Below are 17,058 nucleotides of genomic sequence, written 5' to 3' on the forward strand. Positions count from 1 at the left end.
TAAATAATTACGTTCTGAATTTATTTTTTAAATATTATTAGTTTAAGTATTATAAATTTTAAAATTATTAAAATTTTATATAGTTATTAATTTTAAAATTTATAAAATTAACTTAGATGCAAAAAAGTTGTCCGGACACATTCAAAAACAAAATTAAATAATAAAATCTGTCGCGATATGCTTTGCCTGGAATCTTCCTATATATTCTGTCCTTCAAATTAAATAAAAAAAGTAATAAAATAAATGGACATTCTTACCCCTTAAATATAAAGACGACGACAGCATATACACGTGGAAGCAGATAACTGGTTTCTGATTGTCCAAACACACTTGTCATCCTTGCGTAATCACTGCCTGACCTTTTCTTTTTGTCCATTTTGCCGTGCTCACTTCGCCACTCTCACCGTCTCCTCGCATCCCCGCCAGTACCGCCCCCCCTCCTCTCTTCAATGTCAAATACCCTCTCTCGCATGCCTCCTCCTCTCAAAAACCCTGACTTCCTTTACTTCCTATTTTCCCAAAATGTCGTCCCACTTCCTCTCTAATTCCCCTTCTACCCCTACCACCAAGGCCTCCGATCGCCAAAACGACACCTCCGTTTCCCTCCCCTCAACCTCCACCTCATCTTCTATTTCCCCAGATATGTGGAATTACCTTTGGATCCCTTTCTTAATCTCGCTCTCTAAAGAGCTAACCCTAGCTCGATCAGCAACAGCTACAACTTCTCCTTCGATTCTCCTCCCGAGTCAACTCGCCGATGACTCGCCTTCAGCGCCTAGGTGTCCGGCCCCCGACACAAATCTGAATTACCGTCCGGTGATTGGAATTTTGAGTCATCCGGGGGACGGTGCCTCCGGGAGGCTTAATAACGCGACGAACGCTTCGTATATTGCGGCGTCGTACGTGAAGTTTGTTGAATCAGCTGGTGCTAGGGTTATTCCATTGATTTATAACGAGCCAAGAGAGATTCTTTTTGAGGTATCTAGATTCTTTAAGGAGAAGTGCAAAGATTGATTTTAGAGTGGGTTGGATCATATGATATGATTAGATTGGAGAGGAAGTGAAGTGGAAACTGAAAAGGGAATTATTTTTAAACGATTGTAATTGAGAGAACTTTTAAGTAATTCTGAAATTAAGTATTTGCTTATTCGAGATAATGATTTGGAGTTAGAAACTTTGTTGATGAAAAAGAAAATGAAAATGAAATTAAACAAAAAAAAAATCTGAATTTTTAAGTTTTTGTGCATGATCATTTTAAGGAATAGTCTGGCTTGAATGCAATGCTTGCACGGTGTAGGGGTATGTTATCATTATTTTATAATCTTAGTAATTTATAAATGTTACTTAAGCTTGCTTGTTTGGTGTTGCATTACAGAAGCTCAATCTGGTAAATGGAGTGCTCTTTACTGGAGGTTGGGCTAAAACTGGTTTGTACTTCGACACTGCGAAGGCAATTTTCAAGGTAGGTAATTTTTTCAAACAAACCTTCCATACTAAAATTGATTTCAATAAAAAAATGATTTCAATAAAAATTTTTTTTTTGCAAGACGATGCATCCCGCGTTTGCAATATGTTTAGAATTCACCAAAAAGAATAAAAGAAGACATGGCATTTTCTACTTTTAGTTCCCCCCCCCCCCCTAACTGTTGTCAGTACAATCATCTTGTACTTGCAGGAAGTTTTAGCAAGGAATGATGCAGGCTTCCATTTCCCAGTGTATGCCATCTGCTTAGGCTTTGAAATTCTGACAATGATCATTAGTGAGGTAATATATGGCCAAAACATATGTGTATATATAGCCTGTAATGATCAGACATTCCCATTCCAATTATTCCCATATTTTCCATTTTGTCAGACTGATTCCGTGCGAGAAGAAGGATTACCAATTTATTTGTTATTTAAAATATATAGTCCATAGCGATTAGGACTCTTCAGGACTTTTGGTGTGCCTGTATAAGCGCACACATTATGTATATCTTTTGCCATAGTGACAATAAATTGAGAGTTTCAGTTTCAATTTACAGCGGTGGATTTCCTTCAGTGTTTCACTGTGGATTCCGCTTTCTCTCTTGGATTCGAGGAAGCCCTGGTGGATATCTGGGATTTAGCTTGGTGATTCTAGGTTTTCTACCCCTTTTCTATCTGTCGAGTCTGTTACCCTTTCTACAGCAATTGGTATTTGTTTTGCGTTGCCAAGCTACTTGTCTCAAACTTTATTCCTAATGTTATTGTTCTTGTTCTAGGTGGTTATTTCTGTTGTTTTCTATTGCTGCTTAACCTGATTGTATGCAGAGAGGAGGTAAAACTTTAGGTTTTGTTTTTCTGTGAGATGTATAATTAAATTAAATTTGGCCTTACAGTGCAATGATGATGTTGGTGGTAAAGTTATTGCCAGAAAAATGTCTGAGTAATTGTTTTGTTTACTTTATCGTCCATCAATGTCAAAATGCCTGAGTAGTTGTTTCAAATATTAGTGCACTCTTGTTAGTGGAAATACTTACAAGTCCCACTTGAGAAATGTTATGAGTATGACTTTTATTTTTCCTTGAAAATAGGACAATCAAATTCTGGAAACATATAATGCAACTGATCAGGCCTCTACTCTTCAATTTATGGAAAACATAAGCATCGAAGGAACTGTGTTTCAGAGGTATACACGCTGTAATCCCCCCCCGCCCCCCCCCCCCCCCATCTCGTTAACTTTGGTAAAACTCAAGCTTTTCTCTTATACCAGTTCGTATAAACATTCTCAATTTTTTGCATTTATCAAACATGATGCACTTAATTTTATTTTCTTACCAAGTTTTTAGTTTCTTTATAGAGCCACAAAAGGATATTAATGAATTTGTTAAACAGTGTAAATACCAATTAACTTTTCTGTCAATAACTGAACGAAAGAGTTTTTCAAATTCTCTTATATGTAAGATAACTGTTCTGAATCCCAATTAATAGTTCCTTGATCGTCATTATTTGTTTTACTTCTTAATTCTTAACATGCTGTTATCTCAATTTCGTCTTTGACATGCCAAATGCTTACCCTTTATTTTTGTGTGACTTGGTTACTGGCATGGAGAAGATGTCCTAACTTGATTTAGTTACCTAATATCCAATATGGATGTGTGCTGAATAAGTGAATACTTACAAGATGATGTAGTGTCAAATTGTATTATCCAGTTTGCACACTGCGAAGCATGATATGTGACATTATGCAATCTGCAAGGGATAAATGGAGGTCTTTTGTTATCATGTCAGGAACTGTTTTGCCTAGCTACTTTGACATTTATTGTGAATTGTTTTTCTTATAGAAGTTCTATGATTATTCAATATTGGCAAAATGATACTTTTAGTTGTACCAAGCAAAAAACTGCTAGTTAACATCAATATTCCTTTGCAGATTTCCTCCAGTTTTGCTTAAAAAGTTGAGTACAGATTGCCTAGTCATGCAAAACCATCATGTGAGTTCACAAAACTGGTAGTACCTTTGGACTTTGGTTGCATGGTCAAATAGAGACACATGATGCTCTGTTTCTTGTTTCTTTCTTTGTTTAGATTTCTGTAATATATGACATTTTACACTTTAAAAAGGACTATATTTAAAAAAAAAATTTATTTTGGTGCATCTGTCTTATAAACCAGCATTACCTATCCATTTCCTCGTGATTGGAGATCTAAGAATATCTTGATATTCATTAAATTTGAAGCCAAAAAGGAAAATGTAAATTAGACTTTCCTCTATATCTGGCCATATTTTAATACTATTATACTGAAGAACCGTCCCTCAAAAGTAACTAAAATATACTGGCTGATGAGTATCACTCAAGTGGAAGACGGAACGATGATGCTGTCGTCAGGAGAGTATGATCTGGAGTTTCCACTTTCTTGGGAAATATTTATGTTTTGCATTTCCATAGTTTAGACAGGATTGGGGAGATGATACTTGAATGTTTACATCTCCCAATTCTAAGTTTTTCCACCTGCCCTTGAACATGATTGTTGCATCAATGCCGTCTTAATCTTTAATATTCTACTTTTATTTTCAAATTAGAATACTAATCCAATGACCAGAAAGGCTGCTTTCCCCTTTTTATCTAGCTTATCTGATCTTCCAATGCAACAGTATGGCATCTCACCACAACGGTTTCAGGGAAATGAACATCTATCTAGTTTCTTTGAGATCCTGACTAATAGTGCAGACGAAGATAACCAGGTAATGGATGCAATAATTTTGTGATGTAGTTTTCTATACACTTGAAGAATTCTAATTCTTTCCCCAACATCTATTTTAGGTTTATGTCTCCACTGTACAAGCACGCAACTATCCTGTGACTGCCTTCCAATGGCATCCCGAGGTATTGCTATCATGTGCTTTGCATTAGAGCCATTGTGTTTTTCTGTGGAGATACATCTTTGGTTGGTCAAATTCCATACTTGAAGTATAAAATATGGATTTAGATAATCAGGAAATTCAGGAACGATGACAAGTCCTGTATACCCAAAAAAAAATTACTGTGGGATAATGGGATGCAGCTGTTTGTGCTTTGTATTTATAGGATAAATTTTTGTCAATTTTCACTCCTTGTATTACACTCCCTACTCTTCTATATGTAAAATACATGCAAACATGGTCATCATATAAGAAAGTCTTGCGTGTGTGTGTTTAAGCTGAGTCTGGTACTTTTACATAGATCAGTTTGGGTATTTAGTTTAAAAATATTAAAGTGGCTTTAATGTCTGAGTTCTTTTGTGAAGTTGAAAGAAATGCCCAAACAACATAGGCAATTTTTTTATTAGCATTACCATAGCAAAAGGAGCAGTGGGAGGTGGCAGGGGATAAAATAACATCATAATATTTTTATAGCTCAGCTTAATTTCTAAACATAATTGAGCAATCGATCCTCATGGTATGGTGCACAAGTGTCAATTCTCCTTTGTTTTTCAAATTTGTTTACCGTTATTGTAAATATACAATTGCTTATGGTAGTAGGATTGCTAGTGACTGAAATCCAAATGCATTTCAGAAAAATGCTTTTGAATGGGGGTTATCAATGATTCCACACTCAGAGGATGCCATTCAAGTGACCCAACATGTTGCCAACTTCTTTGTTAGGTGAGGATTTTGTTGTACTGAAAAGTTATTAGCTTATGCTGCCAACTTTTTTTATGAGATGTGCTGAGGATGTAATTTGAGCCTTGGACATTCTGAACTGAGGTTTTGCATATTTTAAACAGGCTCCAATAAATCATCTATTCATTCACATGCGTGTTAAAACTAGTTTAAGAAGGCTGGTTAATTCTTTCTGTTGTAAACTTAGTATTCATGGAAATTTTGTAGCAGAAAATATGAAGGCATAGTTCATGTTCAGACCTTTCAAAACACAGAAAGTACCAGAATGATTAAACGATACACGCAAGCTTAGATATATTTGAAGTTGTTTACAGTGGTTGTATCGAATACAACCAGTAGCATTTGAAAATCATAAGCACTGTATTTTTAACATTTTGACATTTTAACTAATAATCTTTTGCTTAAATTCATTCTATATTACTCTTATCAATATTGATATTGAAACTTTTGTGTTCTGCTGTGTTTATTTTCTGAGAACCCTGTCAGAAGTCCAAACGAAGGAAATTAAAGTCCTATGGCCTGCTTCGTGAACCTTTTCATTTATCTATGGTGCTTTGTTGTTCACAGCAGAGTAATGAGATGAAAAAAAAAAAAAACTGATTTCAATGTTTGTTTTGTGCTGCAGTGAAGCTAGAAAGTCCTTGAACAGGCCACCTGCTCGGAAGGTACTTGACAATTTAATTTACAATTACAGTCCCACATATTGTGGGAAAGCTGGGTAAGTGAATTGACTCCGAGAACCAAGTTTGGCACACAAATTTATTGTTACTAAGGTTGGCACTTGCATTTACTGATTTGCGTTTCATCTTTTATCCTACTGTAGGAAGGGATATGATGAAGTTTACATCTTCGCAGAACCAGAAACATCAAACAATACGAGGTGTGCAGTGCATGGTAATTGTCATGGACGTGTGAAGTTATAAATATTTAAGACGCAGCACTGAAGTCTGAACACATAAATTGTATCATTGTCAACAATGTAAAGCTTAAGATCGAACTGAACTAAGTGCATTTGTTAATAATTCAAGACATGATGGTTTGTGTTCTCAAATGCTTTCAGTATTTACATTACGCCACTGCCAATTAAGATGTATTACGGCATTCTAGTCATAACTCATAACTTCACTGGTGACCCTGTTTGACTATGATGTAAAGTACCTGCATATTACATCAAAACACTATGATGTCTTGTTCATCCAATCTCACCCATGCTTCAATTCCATTTCCCATTCTTGTTTCCATCAAACCAATGTAATTCAAATACATTGAATCATGTGTGTTGAATGCCTTGGTGCCCATCCAAATAGCTCACCCCAGTCGAAATCAGCTTCATATCAACACGTTTTATTTATACAAACTGCTAGTTGTGATACAATCACAATTCTCATCAGAAAACATTTCTCTTTTCTTTCAGATGCTGGATAACCTTGAAAAAAATCCCTTCATCGCCATGTATTTCTGCCATGAATTGGCTATCAATTTTCCCCTCGGCTTCGCTTAGATAGCTCACTAAGGCATCCAATTCTATTTGGTCACCAGCTTTGCATTTCACAGGTTCTTTCCAAAGAAGATTTCCTGTTCTTGAAGCAACTATGACACTTCTCCAGATAATTGCTAGAACCTCAATTGAAGTTGGGGACTGGACAAACAGGGATCTACTTGCTTCTGCCTTGAGCTGTCTTATCGCCAATGCATCGAACACAAATCTTCTCCAAGCACGCTTTCCTTTTCTGAACATAGCGGGCTAAGTGAAATGGAGCAATAAAACGGGGATATGCTGCTTGTGATGTAAAACAAGCAGTAGTTGACCGAGCTTTCATAAAGGTGCAAAATGATGGCCCATCAAAGACCTTGTGAGAAACACCAGCACAAATAGCTATAACGCCGCACAAATGTGTTTACTTGAACCAGAAGAACATAATTACCTAATTTTGATGAATCTGCTGGGTTTCAGGGAAAGAACTAGTGCATAAAATGGCTCTCCGTTTATTTCAAGAAATGTTGATAGGTGAAAAGTTTTCACTTGGGCTTCGATGAAATAAACTCCCTCGTCACTGCAATCAATGTAAAGGCCATGTTTGATCTTTCCTGCAAACGGGTAAAAGTGAGATGGCAGTTACAAGCATGACTAGTTGTGGAAGAACTTGGCCAGATCATGAGAACATGACGAGACAGACAAACATGGAGCATGGTTGAAAATGCTTTTGAGGCAACTAAGTTCTGCAAACTGCCTGCTGCCTTGTTGGAAGAGAGAATCACCAAGTTCATGGAGGAACACAAGAGCAAACTGCTGAGGAGGGAGTAATAGCTCAATAAATAGGCTGCAAGTAAGTTTTCTATACAGTACACACGAATTTATATATATTCCTTTATTAGGAGTTAATAAAAAGTTGGGAAAGAATTCACTTGCTTTGTTTGTGTTAATTCCATTTACTTGCAACGGTGAGAAAAGACTGAATCTAGTAAGACTAGACTACAGCTTGGGGGCTGGAATTATGAGCAAAAGATTTATCGCTACGCATAGCATCTTCAATTAAAAATACTATATTAAAAATTTAAATTGATAAAATAGCTTTTTAAATAATATAAATATAGCTTTTTTAATTATATATATTTTAATGGTAAAAAACTATTTAAAAAAGCTAATTATATTTTAATATTTTTCTTGTTAAATTAATTTTAATATAATGATATAACTAATTTAGATATTTTATATAGAATATAATTATGATGTTACTAATTATATAATTAATATGCGTAATTTATAAAAGTAATATAAAATTAATGAAGTAATATGAAAGTTAAAAGATATAATTTAAAATTAAATTTAAAATTTATTTATATGAATATTTTTAAGTTTTAGTTTTATATGTTACTGTTAAAATTTTAATTTTTTTAAAGTACTTTCAAATTCAAACTTTGAAAAAAACCGCCAACATTTTAAATTTTGATTTTCAAATTTTTTATAAAAAAATTCAAGCTTTGAAAAAATAACCGCCAACATTTTAAATTTTAAAATTTCAAATTTTGAAAAAATAACAGCCAACATTCTAAGATTTTAAATTTTGAAAAAATAATTCATCTATAAATATTCTCATATACCTTAACATTTTTTTCATCATTTTCTTCTCTCCAATCTTTAATCTTTATTATATTTCATTAAAATTCATCATGAATCATTCTAATTTTAATTTGTATGATGCTTTTGATTTTGATGATGACACTCTTGTGTTCGCTTTTCAAGTTGCTATCGCTGTGGTTGTTGAAGAAGAATCGAATAATCAAGGACGGAGAACAGGGTATCGTGGCTCTATTCTTGGTCATAATATTGTCAATCGTATAGAAAGGAAGGTGAGTTAATGCTATATAGTCATTATTTTGCTGAAAATCCTAAATTCACTGAAAGTCAATTTCGAAAAAGATTTATGATGAGTCGTCATCTTTATCTTCGAATCGCAAATGCAGTGGAAGCTCATAATCTATATTTCAAAAAAAATGACAGATGCTCTTGGTGTTCTTGGTTTATCTTTTGCAGCTCACAGAGTACTTGCATATTGTATTCCTGCAGATCTTACTGATGAATATCTTCGAATTGGAGAAACCACTATGATAGAAAGTCTTAGAGCTTTTGTTAAAGCAATCGTAGAAGTTTTCGGTGATTGGTATCTAAGGGCACCAAACGAGGCCGATATTTGTCGATTATTGTCAATTGGAGAGCAGCGTAGATTTCCAGGGATGTTAGAGAGCATTGACTGTATGCATTGGAAATGGGAGAAATGCCCAATTGCATGGCATGGGATGTATACTGGTCATTGTCGTGAACCAACTATAATTCTAGAGGTGGTGACTTAACAAGATATTTGGATATGACATCTCTTTTTTGGAATGCCTGGATCATTAAATGATATTAATGTTCTTGATTGGTCACTTATTTTCGCTGCACTTGCTGAAGGTCGTATTGCTCTTGTCAATTATACAATTAATGGACATGAATATACAATGGGATACTATTTAGCATATGAGATTTATCCTAATTAGTCAACCTTTGTTAAGACAATCCCAAGGCCATTAGGAGCAAAGAGAAAATATTTTGCAAGTAAACAAGAGTTTGCAAAAAAGGATGTGGAGCGGGCATTTAGGGTGCTCCAATCTCGTTTTGCAATTGTACGTGGACTTGTTCGATACTGGGATGAAGAAACGCTTGCAAATATTATGAAAGCTTGCATAATAATGCATAATATGATTATTGAAGATGAAGGAGCAATGAACCTTGGATTTGACCATGAACGTGAAGTCAATTCCTTTATATCAGTGTCACATGGTGAAATACCAGAACTACATGATTTTCTTTAAAATCATAATCGAATCAAGGATAGAGCAATTAGCTCTCAACTACAAGAAGATTTGGTTGAACATTTATGGGAACAATATGACAACGAGTAGAACCATTAGATTTGAACTTTTTTATGTCATCATAAGTTTCAAGTTTTTTATGTTTTTTTTTTTATTATGGTTGTTATCTTTTAAGTTAATTAATCCTATTTATTGTTGTTAAGTGTTAGAAGAACTTCAAAAAAGTATTATGAATTGATACCACTTTTATAACAATATATTTAAAATAACCAAGAAATTTCTACATATTTAATTAAAAATACATTACATTAAACAATAAATCAATCTAGTTAATTAAAAATTAAAACTCTTCTTTTGCATAATTTCTAACTTTCTATTTTGAAAATCCGCTGCAGAAATTGGATCCAAATTAGAAATATTCATTTTCATAATTTGTTCTTCTTTCTCAATCCTGTCCAATTCTTGCTTCTCTTAACTTTATTGAATCATCATAGCTTGTTGCTCTAACATAATTTTTCTATCTTGTTTCTTCTGATTCTCAACTTCAACTAGAGTATCCCTGAATTGTTATAAGAGATTTGTTACAGTTACCTTCCCAACTTTATCTTTTCCTTGTTTACGTTTAAGTCGTTCCTTTGCAGCCTTCTGACCAATTGGTCTATCTTGATAAATCAACGGTTCACTGTCTTCTCTTAAACTAACAGAATCAGGAGTAGATGGAGTTGATGATGCTGGACTTGCATTGACATGAATTTTTTTTGTTTTTTATTTGACCTTTGATGTTGACTTGCACTCTCAAATTGCCATTAGGGTTATTTTCTTAAGATAACCCAACAATGTTCTAGTTAAAATCGTTTGCCAACGCAAGAAGTATACATTTATCGAGCATCATTAATCTGGTAAAAAATTAGAGAAATTAAATAATGTTAAAACATGTGTTAAACAATTTAACATGAAAATGAATATTAAAATTACCCTTGATTCTTCAGTCATTCCACTTTGCTGATGATTTTCAATTTGAGTAACAAATCCAATAAATTTACCGACTTCTCTATTTATTTCTTACCATCTACTTGAGATGCTTATTTGGGAACGATTATTCAAGTTTCCTCCCTTCTCTACAAAGTAATCATGTACTCGAGCCCAGAACTGTTTTGTTTGTTGTTCAACTCTTGTAATTGGATCCTTGCTTGTATTTAGCCATTCAGAGACAAGTAAACAATCTTCCTCTGGTGAGAAGTTTTTACTTCTTTGTGATTTTTTTTTATTGTATGGACATTTAAATTCGAGTATGTTAAGTCATCAATTAATTGATTAGAATCACTTGGTTGAGAGAGAATATCTTCTGACTCACTCATAACACTCATAAGAAAGTTGGTAAAAGAACTTAGAAAATTTGAATCCATCTACATTATAAAAAAAAAAAATACTCAAGTTAAAACCTTATAAGAGAGTGTAAAAGAAGCTCACATTCAATGTCTAACAATTTTGTAGTTTCCATACATGTGAATTAGTAATAAGCATTGCCTCCTACTTGTTATAACATTATAATTTGACTATTTTTTGGAACTAAAAGAGGATTGATATACTGGTTTAATTGTATTTTCAACAAAATAAAATATAATTGACCTCAGATTACAACAGACAATAAAAAATAAATTTTAAATATGTCACTCTATATTTTTATCAATATCAGCTACCATTATTACTTCCTCTCAATTTTGTCAAAGATAACAACATAAATAAAAATTATCTTCCTTAACCCGTATCAAAAACATAAAATAACAAAGAAATAAAAATCATCACAAATATCAAATTAACAAAAAAAATCTAAAAAATCAAGAGATATAAAAGAGAAAATAGAAAAAGCTTTTAAACAAACATACCTTTTAATTTTAGCTAATTAACACAACCGATATTATTAATTAACTGGAGAATGATTAATTCTTGTTTTTTTAAATTTGAGAGAAGGGTGAGGCACAATACAAGATTTTAAAATTTACAAGTTTCTTTCCTTCTGATTTTAAAGAAAAAAAATAAATTGTTGGCCAATGGCTATAAAAATAGTCGTTGGCCAACGATCATTTTCTTTTGTCATTTCTACAGAGAAATGTAGAAATGGCTCTTCAAAGGATGAATAGCTATTTTAGCTATTCATTTGTCTGAGCCGTTGGAGTGAATAAAAATAGAAACAAAAGCTAAAAGTATAATTTTTTAAATTTGCTTCTTCATTTAGCTCTCCCGTTAGAGATGCTCTAATAGTTGTCTTCTAGCTATAACTCGGAATACACTTACTCTTTGTTGCAAATAATTCTATAAAATCTATTTTAGTGTTTCATTTAATTTAAAAATTTGAGGGAATAAAATAAAAATAAATTCAATATTAATTGTGAAAATTTTTAATTTAATATTTATTTTATAGTATTTAACACTGTATATGTATTTTATATTTAAGTTTAAATATAATATGTTTGATCTTGATTAATAAAAAATAAAATGTACGGAAGTAATTATTTATATTTTAAAATTCAAACTAAAAGAGTCAATGATAATCAACAAAAATGCTAGAAAGGTGTTTAATTTTAGTTAATGATTTATAGAAATATCATACGAGATCTATTAATTATTGAAAAAAATTATTTTGAGAAAATAATAAATACTTAAAAATTAAAACAACAAAGAAAAGAAAATAAAAATGAAAACAAAGAAAAAAGGTATATGATTTGGATTGCGAGTTTGGTAAATTAACTTAGGTTGATTAAGAATTAAGTTTCATAATTTATTTATAATTATTTTTTACGGGTTTATTGCGGTCTTAAACAAACATCACAACATTAGGTCAGTGCTTGGTTGTGTGAGGATCTATTATTTCATCATATAATTAAATAAAAATACTTTAAAAAAATATTAAACTCATTAGATATCATGATTTGGGTCGTTGATTTGGTAGGTTAACTTAAATTGATTGCAAACTAGATTTCATAATTTATTTTAATTTAATTTTTCTAGAGTTATCGAGATCTCAAACAAACGTTCTGACATTAAGTTGATGCTTAATTTTATGTATGACTATTTTTGTCATCATATAACTAAATAAAAAAATATTTTAAATTATTTTAAACTCATTGCATCTCATGACCCAATAATAGGTTTGGTAGATTAAGCTACGAATCTCGGATTGAATCAAAATGTCACCATCACAATATTTTTATTTTAAATATCATTTTTATTTTTTTCTTAAAGTTAAATAATTTTTTTTTCCGATCATTCATATTATTTTTGAACCCATCAAGTCAACTATATCACATCAGAAAAACTTCTAAACAATTTAATTTAAAACTCAAGCATTTTTAAAAATCAAGTTTAAAAATTTCAGAGATTTACCCATTGCCAACCAAAAATTTCTTATTATTTAGACATTTTTTTTTATCTTTCTTAAAAAATTGCTCCAATATACAACATAACGGGAGCTAATTATCTAGTCTAAAACTAAGGACAACGATCATTTCCTTCCTATGTAATCATGCAATTTGCTCAACAAGAAAATAAAAGAACATCTCACATGAATTAGTTGTTTGGACTACGCTATACATGTGGGTCCTTTATATTTGTGTGTATTTATTTATGTGGTGCACACGGAAGCATAAAAAACAAAAAAAAGATAGCAAGCACTTGAGGGTCTAGCTGCTGTGGTCAATCGTGTGACTTGTTCCGCCCCCGTCCCGGGTTCGACCCTCTATGTGCACGCCTGTCACCCCCGCGGTGCCTTACCTGCTCCTGGACTTGTAGGATGTCCAGCGGGCCGTGGGGAATAGTCGTGGTGCGCGTAAGCTGGCCCGGACACCCCACTTAAATCAAAAAAAAAAAAAAAGATAGCAACATGAAAGATCAAGCTTGACAAAATAAGTTCGGCACACCAACAACCCTAATTTCTAGTTTTATTTTCTACAATAAAATTTGATATATATTTACTGAAAAATAAGCTAAATAATTTTATTTATACTCATTCATTCTAGATCTATCTTAAATTCTAGATTTATCTTAAAAACAACAAGAGTCTTAATTATAGACTTGTTTTAAGAATTCCTAAACTAAAAAGAAAAAATAAAATTATTAATCTTAATATTGGATTTACTAAAATAAATAGGAAAAAAATAAAAATCCCATAATATTTTTAAACTAAATAGAAAATAGCAAAAGCTAAGAAAAATGATTTTTAAAAAAAAATTCTTATTTCATTAGTCTTTATAGGTTGAAGACAACTTATCTTCAAGTTTTGATTATTTATTAAATAAAGAGCTAAATATCGAACATTGAAAATATTGATCATCTTTGAATCCCTGTTGAGTGAATTACATTATTGTTATTAATGATTATTAGAGTCATAAAATTAAAAAAAAAATTATTTGTAGTTTCTTAAAAATAAGTTATTTCACGATCACATCAAGTAACCCTAGCCATTGAAGCGTACCATCATTAAAATTATATGAATGTTTTTGCGATCTATTGACCTTGGCACATCGGCATGACTTTAGATAAAGCTAGCTAAAAATGAACTCCCATAACACTTTCAATATTTATAGAACTATTACTAGTTATCAATGACTTATTCCAAACTGATGTCTTTTTACACCACTTTGATTCTTCATACTCTAATTCTTTTTCTTCTTAACAAATTAGGATAAAAACAATATATTTTTCTGGTTATCACAAAAATCCTCTTTTTATTAAGCACTAATATTATAAGCTTTTTCTTGATTCTGATGGTATATATATTACATTGCCAATTATACAAGATATTCAAGTCATATTACTATGAAAAAATATTTATAAACATCACATTAAACACTATTAAAATATCTCTTATTTATGAAAAATAAAATAAAATAGCATTTATCCATGATTACTTTAGCATCTCGATTCAACTATTTTTATGTAGAGGGTCTTCAATATTTTTCTATCTTGAGCTGTAATTTTTTTATAATTTCTATTAATATCATACTCTTGTAATTATCATCATTAATTAATGATCAAATTATATACCTTTTTTTTAGTGGTACCAAAAAGAATGGAGTAGAATCAATCCTCATCTAAATTAGTTTTAAGAGCAGACGAGTTTTTTTGGATGACGAAGGCAGCAGAGTCATCTCTTTTATGTAAAATATCCATCCATAACGTTATCCTTACCTCCTAAAGGTCTCTTTTATCTCCACATCCACCCCCTTATCCACATATTCAATATTCTCTAGGATAATAATCTTCCCTTTTATTTCTAAGTTCAAGCACTATAATTTAATCCATTTTCTTCCTGTTAAATTATGGGCCTAGCTGATGCACCCTTGGCCCAGAATATGGATCCATGGAAAACACAGGTGATATATGTCACCTGCCTGCATTGCTATTCCACCCTTGAAAAAAAGAACGCAGAACCCCCAAAAACAACATGGCGGGAAAACCAGTGTCTTTGTAGAGGGAAAATCAAACACTCTCATTTTGTCCTTGATTGATGGAGTGGGTAATTTCTTTCTCTTCATCCACCCGCACACCCACCCGCACAACCACCTGCACAATTTCTTCCGTCTCTAATTTCTCTTTGAGCCCAAAACCCAAATAAATTATGTCCCAAATGGAAACCCTAGGCATTCTCGATGAAATTGAAGTTCTTGTCTCTGATAAACTCCAAGTGGTACTTCTACTCCTCTTCAATCCCCTTAGTTTTACTGGGTTTTGTTGTTGTAATCTTGGGTCGGTTTTAGTAAATCTAGAAAATTAATTAATTATTTAATCACTTGGTTTCAGGTTTCATACAAGTGGTTGAGTCGAAATTTCATGGTTTCATCGAATGCTGCAAAAAGGTAATTTTCCTCTCTGAAATTTGTGATTTTTATTTTTATTTTCCTGGTTTGTGCATTCAATTAACAAATGGTTGGTGTTGCTTCCTTAAGGTTGCTTCAAGAATTTGTTAACACACGCAGAAGTGGATTCGAAGTAGTATACACTCTATCCGGTTGGTTAAAGAACAACCCTTCAAGTTACCATATAAGGCTTGTTTCCGGTCCCAAACTTGAAGGTCAGGTCTTTGAATGGTGCTAACATCATTGTAGTTATTGTTGGTTAGAAACGAGAGATACTTGAAATCGCAAGGATTTCCATCTATCCCATTATAATAGATGAGTTTTAGGGTGGCATTGCTAGCTGCTGCTCTTAGATTTGCAATAATGTGTCCTGGAAGAATCATTAGGTGACTTGTTAGTATGCCATAACCATAGGTTTGTGCTTTCGCCTAAGCAATTTAAGCATTTTTCACTTAGCTTTTTTTTTTCCCCTGGCTCATCTATGATCCCTCTTCCTGGAAGAGAGTTTAGCAGTTAGAATTTCTTTCCTTCGAATTGGCCATGGAAATGTAGTTGGAATTCTTTGAATTCTATTGATTAGAACAAAGAATTATAGAAGTGCAACAAGCATATTATGCATTCACATGAATATGTGCGATGAAAGTTGTTTTTGTCTATTTCAATACCTCGGCTACTTGATTCTGGATCGATGCTGTTGCACCCGTTGCTGGTACATAAATTTCATGCATTCTTTCGTGGTTTGTTAGTATCATCCATACTTGAGTGTTGTGCCTGAGACAAGGATACAGGGATATGCTGAGATTTCCTTTTTCGATTTTTTTTCTTGCAGAAGCTAAACAAGAATTCAATGGCAATTGCTCAGTTCAGGTATATAGTGTTCAAGCTTGCATCCCAAAAGATCCAGCTGCACTTTGGAATGCTGAATTTGTTCAGGCAGAAGAGCTCTTCAAGCAATCCTTCACAGTTGATAATTGCTTAAGAGATAACAGGTATGATGCACCTGTAGTCTGCAATCAGTTCCAGTATCTTACAAGAACTTGACTTTTGTAGATCATGGAATTGCTAGATATGATTATTATTTCATTTATGAAATTCATATGCAGCCTTTACAATAATGCAGCTGCCGTAGTAACAGCTTATTACTTTGCAAATATTCAGACAATGAAAGCCTGAACCGATGATCCTCAATAATTTTCTGACTGCTGACCTGCCTCGTGCAACAAAACTATTAGTACTAAACTGTTCTAGAAGAGAGTTGACTGGTTATGTCAAGTTTGTTGATGATGCACTTTGAACTCATTTTTTAATGTAATTAGCACACACAAATGTGTTCTTATTGGGGGTGGGAATTGGTTGGGGGTAATGAGATGAGATATTTCAAGCCTTGGATGGTTACAGATTGAGGGTTTCCCTCTCTCTCCCTTCTCATGAATTGCAGCAGAAATTAGCTTATTTTCCTTGGTGCTTGAATTTTTCTTCTGCAGATTTTGTGGGATTCTTAATTCCTTTGTTAAGTACAATTGTGATGGACCTGCTGCAACCAAAAGTATGGAAATCCCAGTAATTCAAGTGTGTCAAACTATTACAGCTCCACCATCTAAGCAAACCAAAGTTCAGCAAAGCCCAAAGGTTGGTCCTCCATCTCCCAATCTGGTGAACAGTGTCAAAAGTGAAAGGAATGGAACAGGAGTTCATGATCTGGCTACCAAGCAGACTGTGGATGAA

The 17,058-nt window shown here is 32.8% G+C and overlaps 1 protein-coding gene and 1 long non-coding RNA gene across 2 annotated transcripts; both read left to right on the forward strand.

Moving 5' to 3' along the window:
• The first annotated feature begins 350 nt into the window (after nt 1-350).
• Nucleotides 351-6,176, forward strand: LOC112326977 (gamma-glutamyl hydrolase 2). Its single transcript, XM_024598003.2, has 10 exons — nt 351-978; nt 1,376-1,462; nt 1,676-1,765; nt 2,556-2,650; nt 3,395-3,455; nt 4,118-4,207; nt 4,287-4,349; nt 5,019-5,107; nt 5,751-5,843; nt 5,949-6,176. Exons 1-10 carry the CDS (start codon nt 523-525, stop codon nt 6,046-6,048), a joined length of 1,224 nt encoding a protein of 407 aa, XP_024453771.1. The 5' UTR covers nt 351-522; the 3' UTR covers nt 6,049-6,176.
• Nucleotides 6,177-6,544: 368 nt separating this feature from the next.
• Nucleotides 6,545-9,056, forward strand: LOC127905109 (uncharacterized). The gene is made up of 3 exons (XR_008058813.1): nt 6,545-7,452; nt 8,370-8,476; nt 8,694-9,056. It is a non-coding gene; the product is annotated as an uncharacterized LOC127905109 (long non-coding RNA).
• Nucleotides 9,057-17,058: the final 8,002 nt, after the last annotated feature.

Source organism: Populus trichocarpa, chromosome 3, assembly GCF_000002775.5.
Source record: "Populus trichocarpa isolate Nisqually-1 chromosome 3, P.trichocarpa_v4.1, whole genome shotgun sequence".
Lineage (NCBI taxonomy): Eukaryota > Viridiplantae > Streptophyta > Magnoliopsida > Malpighiales > Salicaceae > Populus > Populus trichocarpa.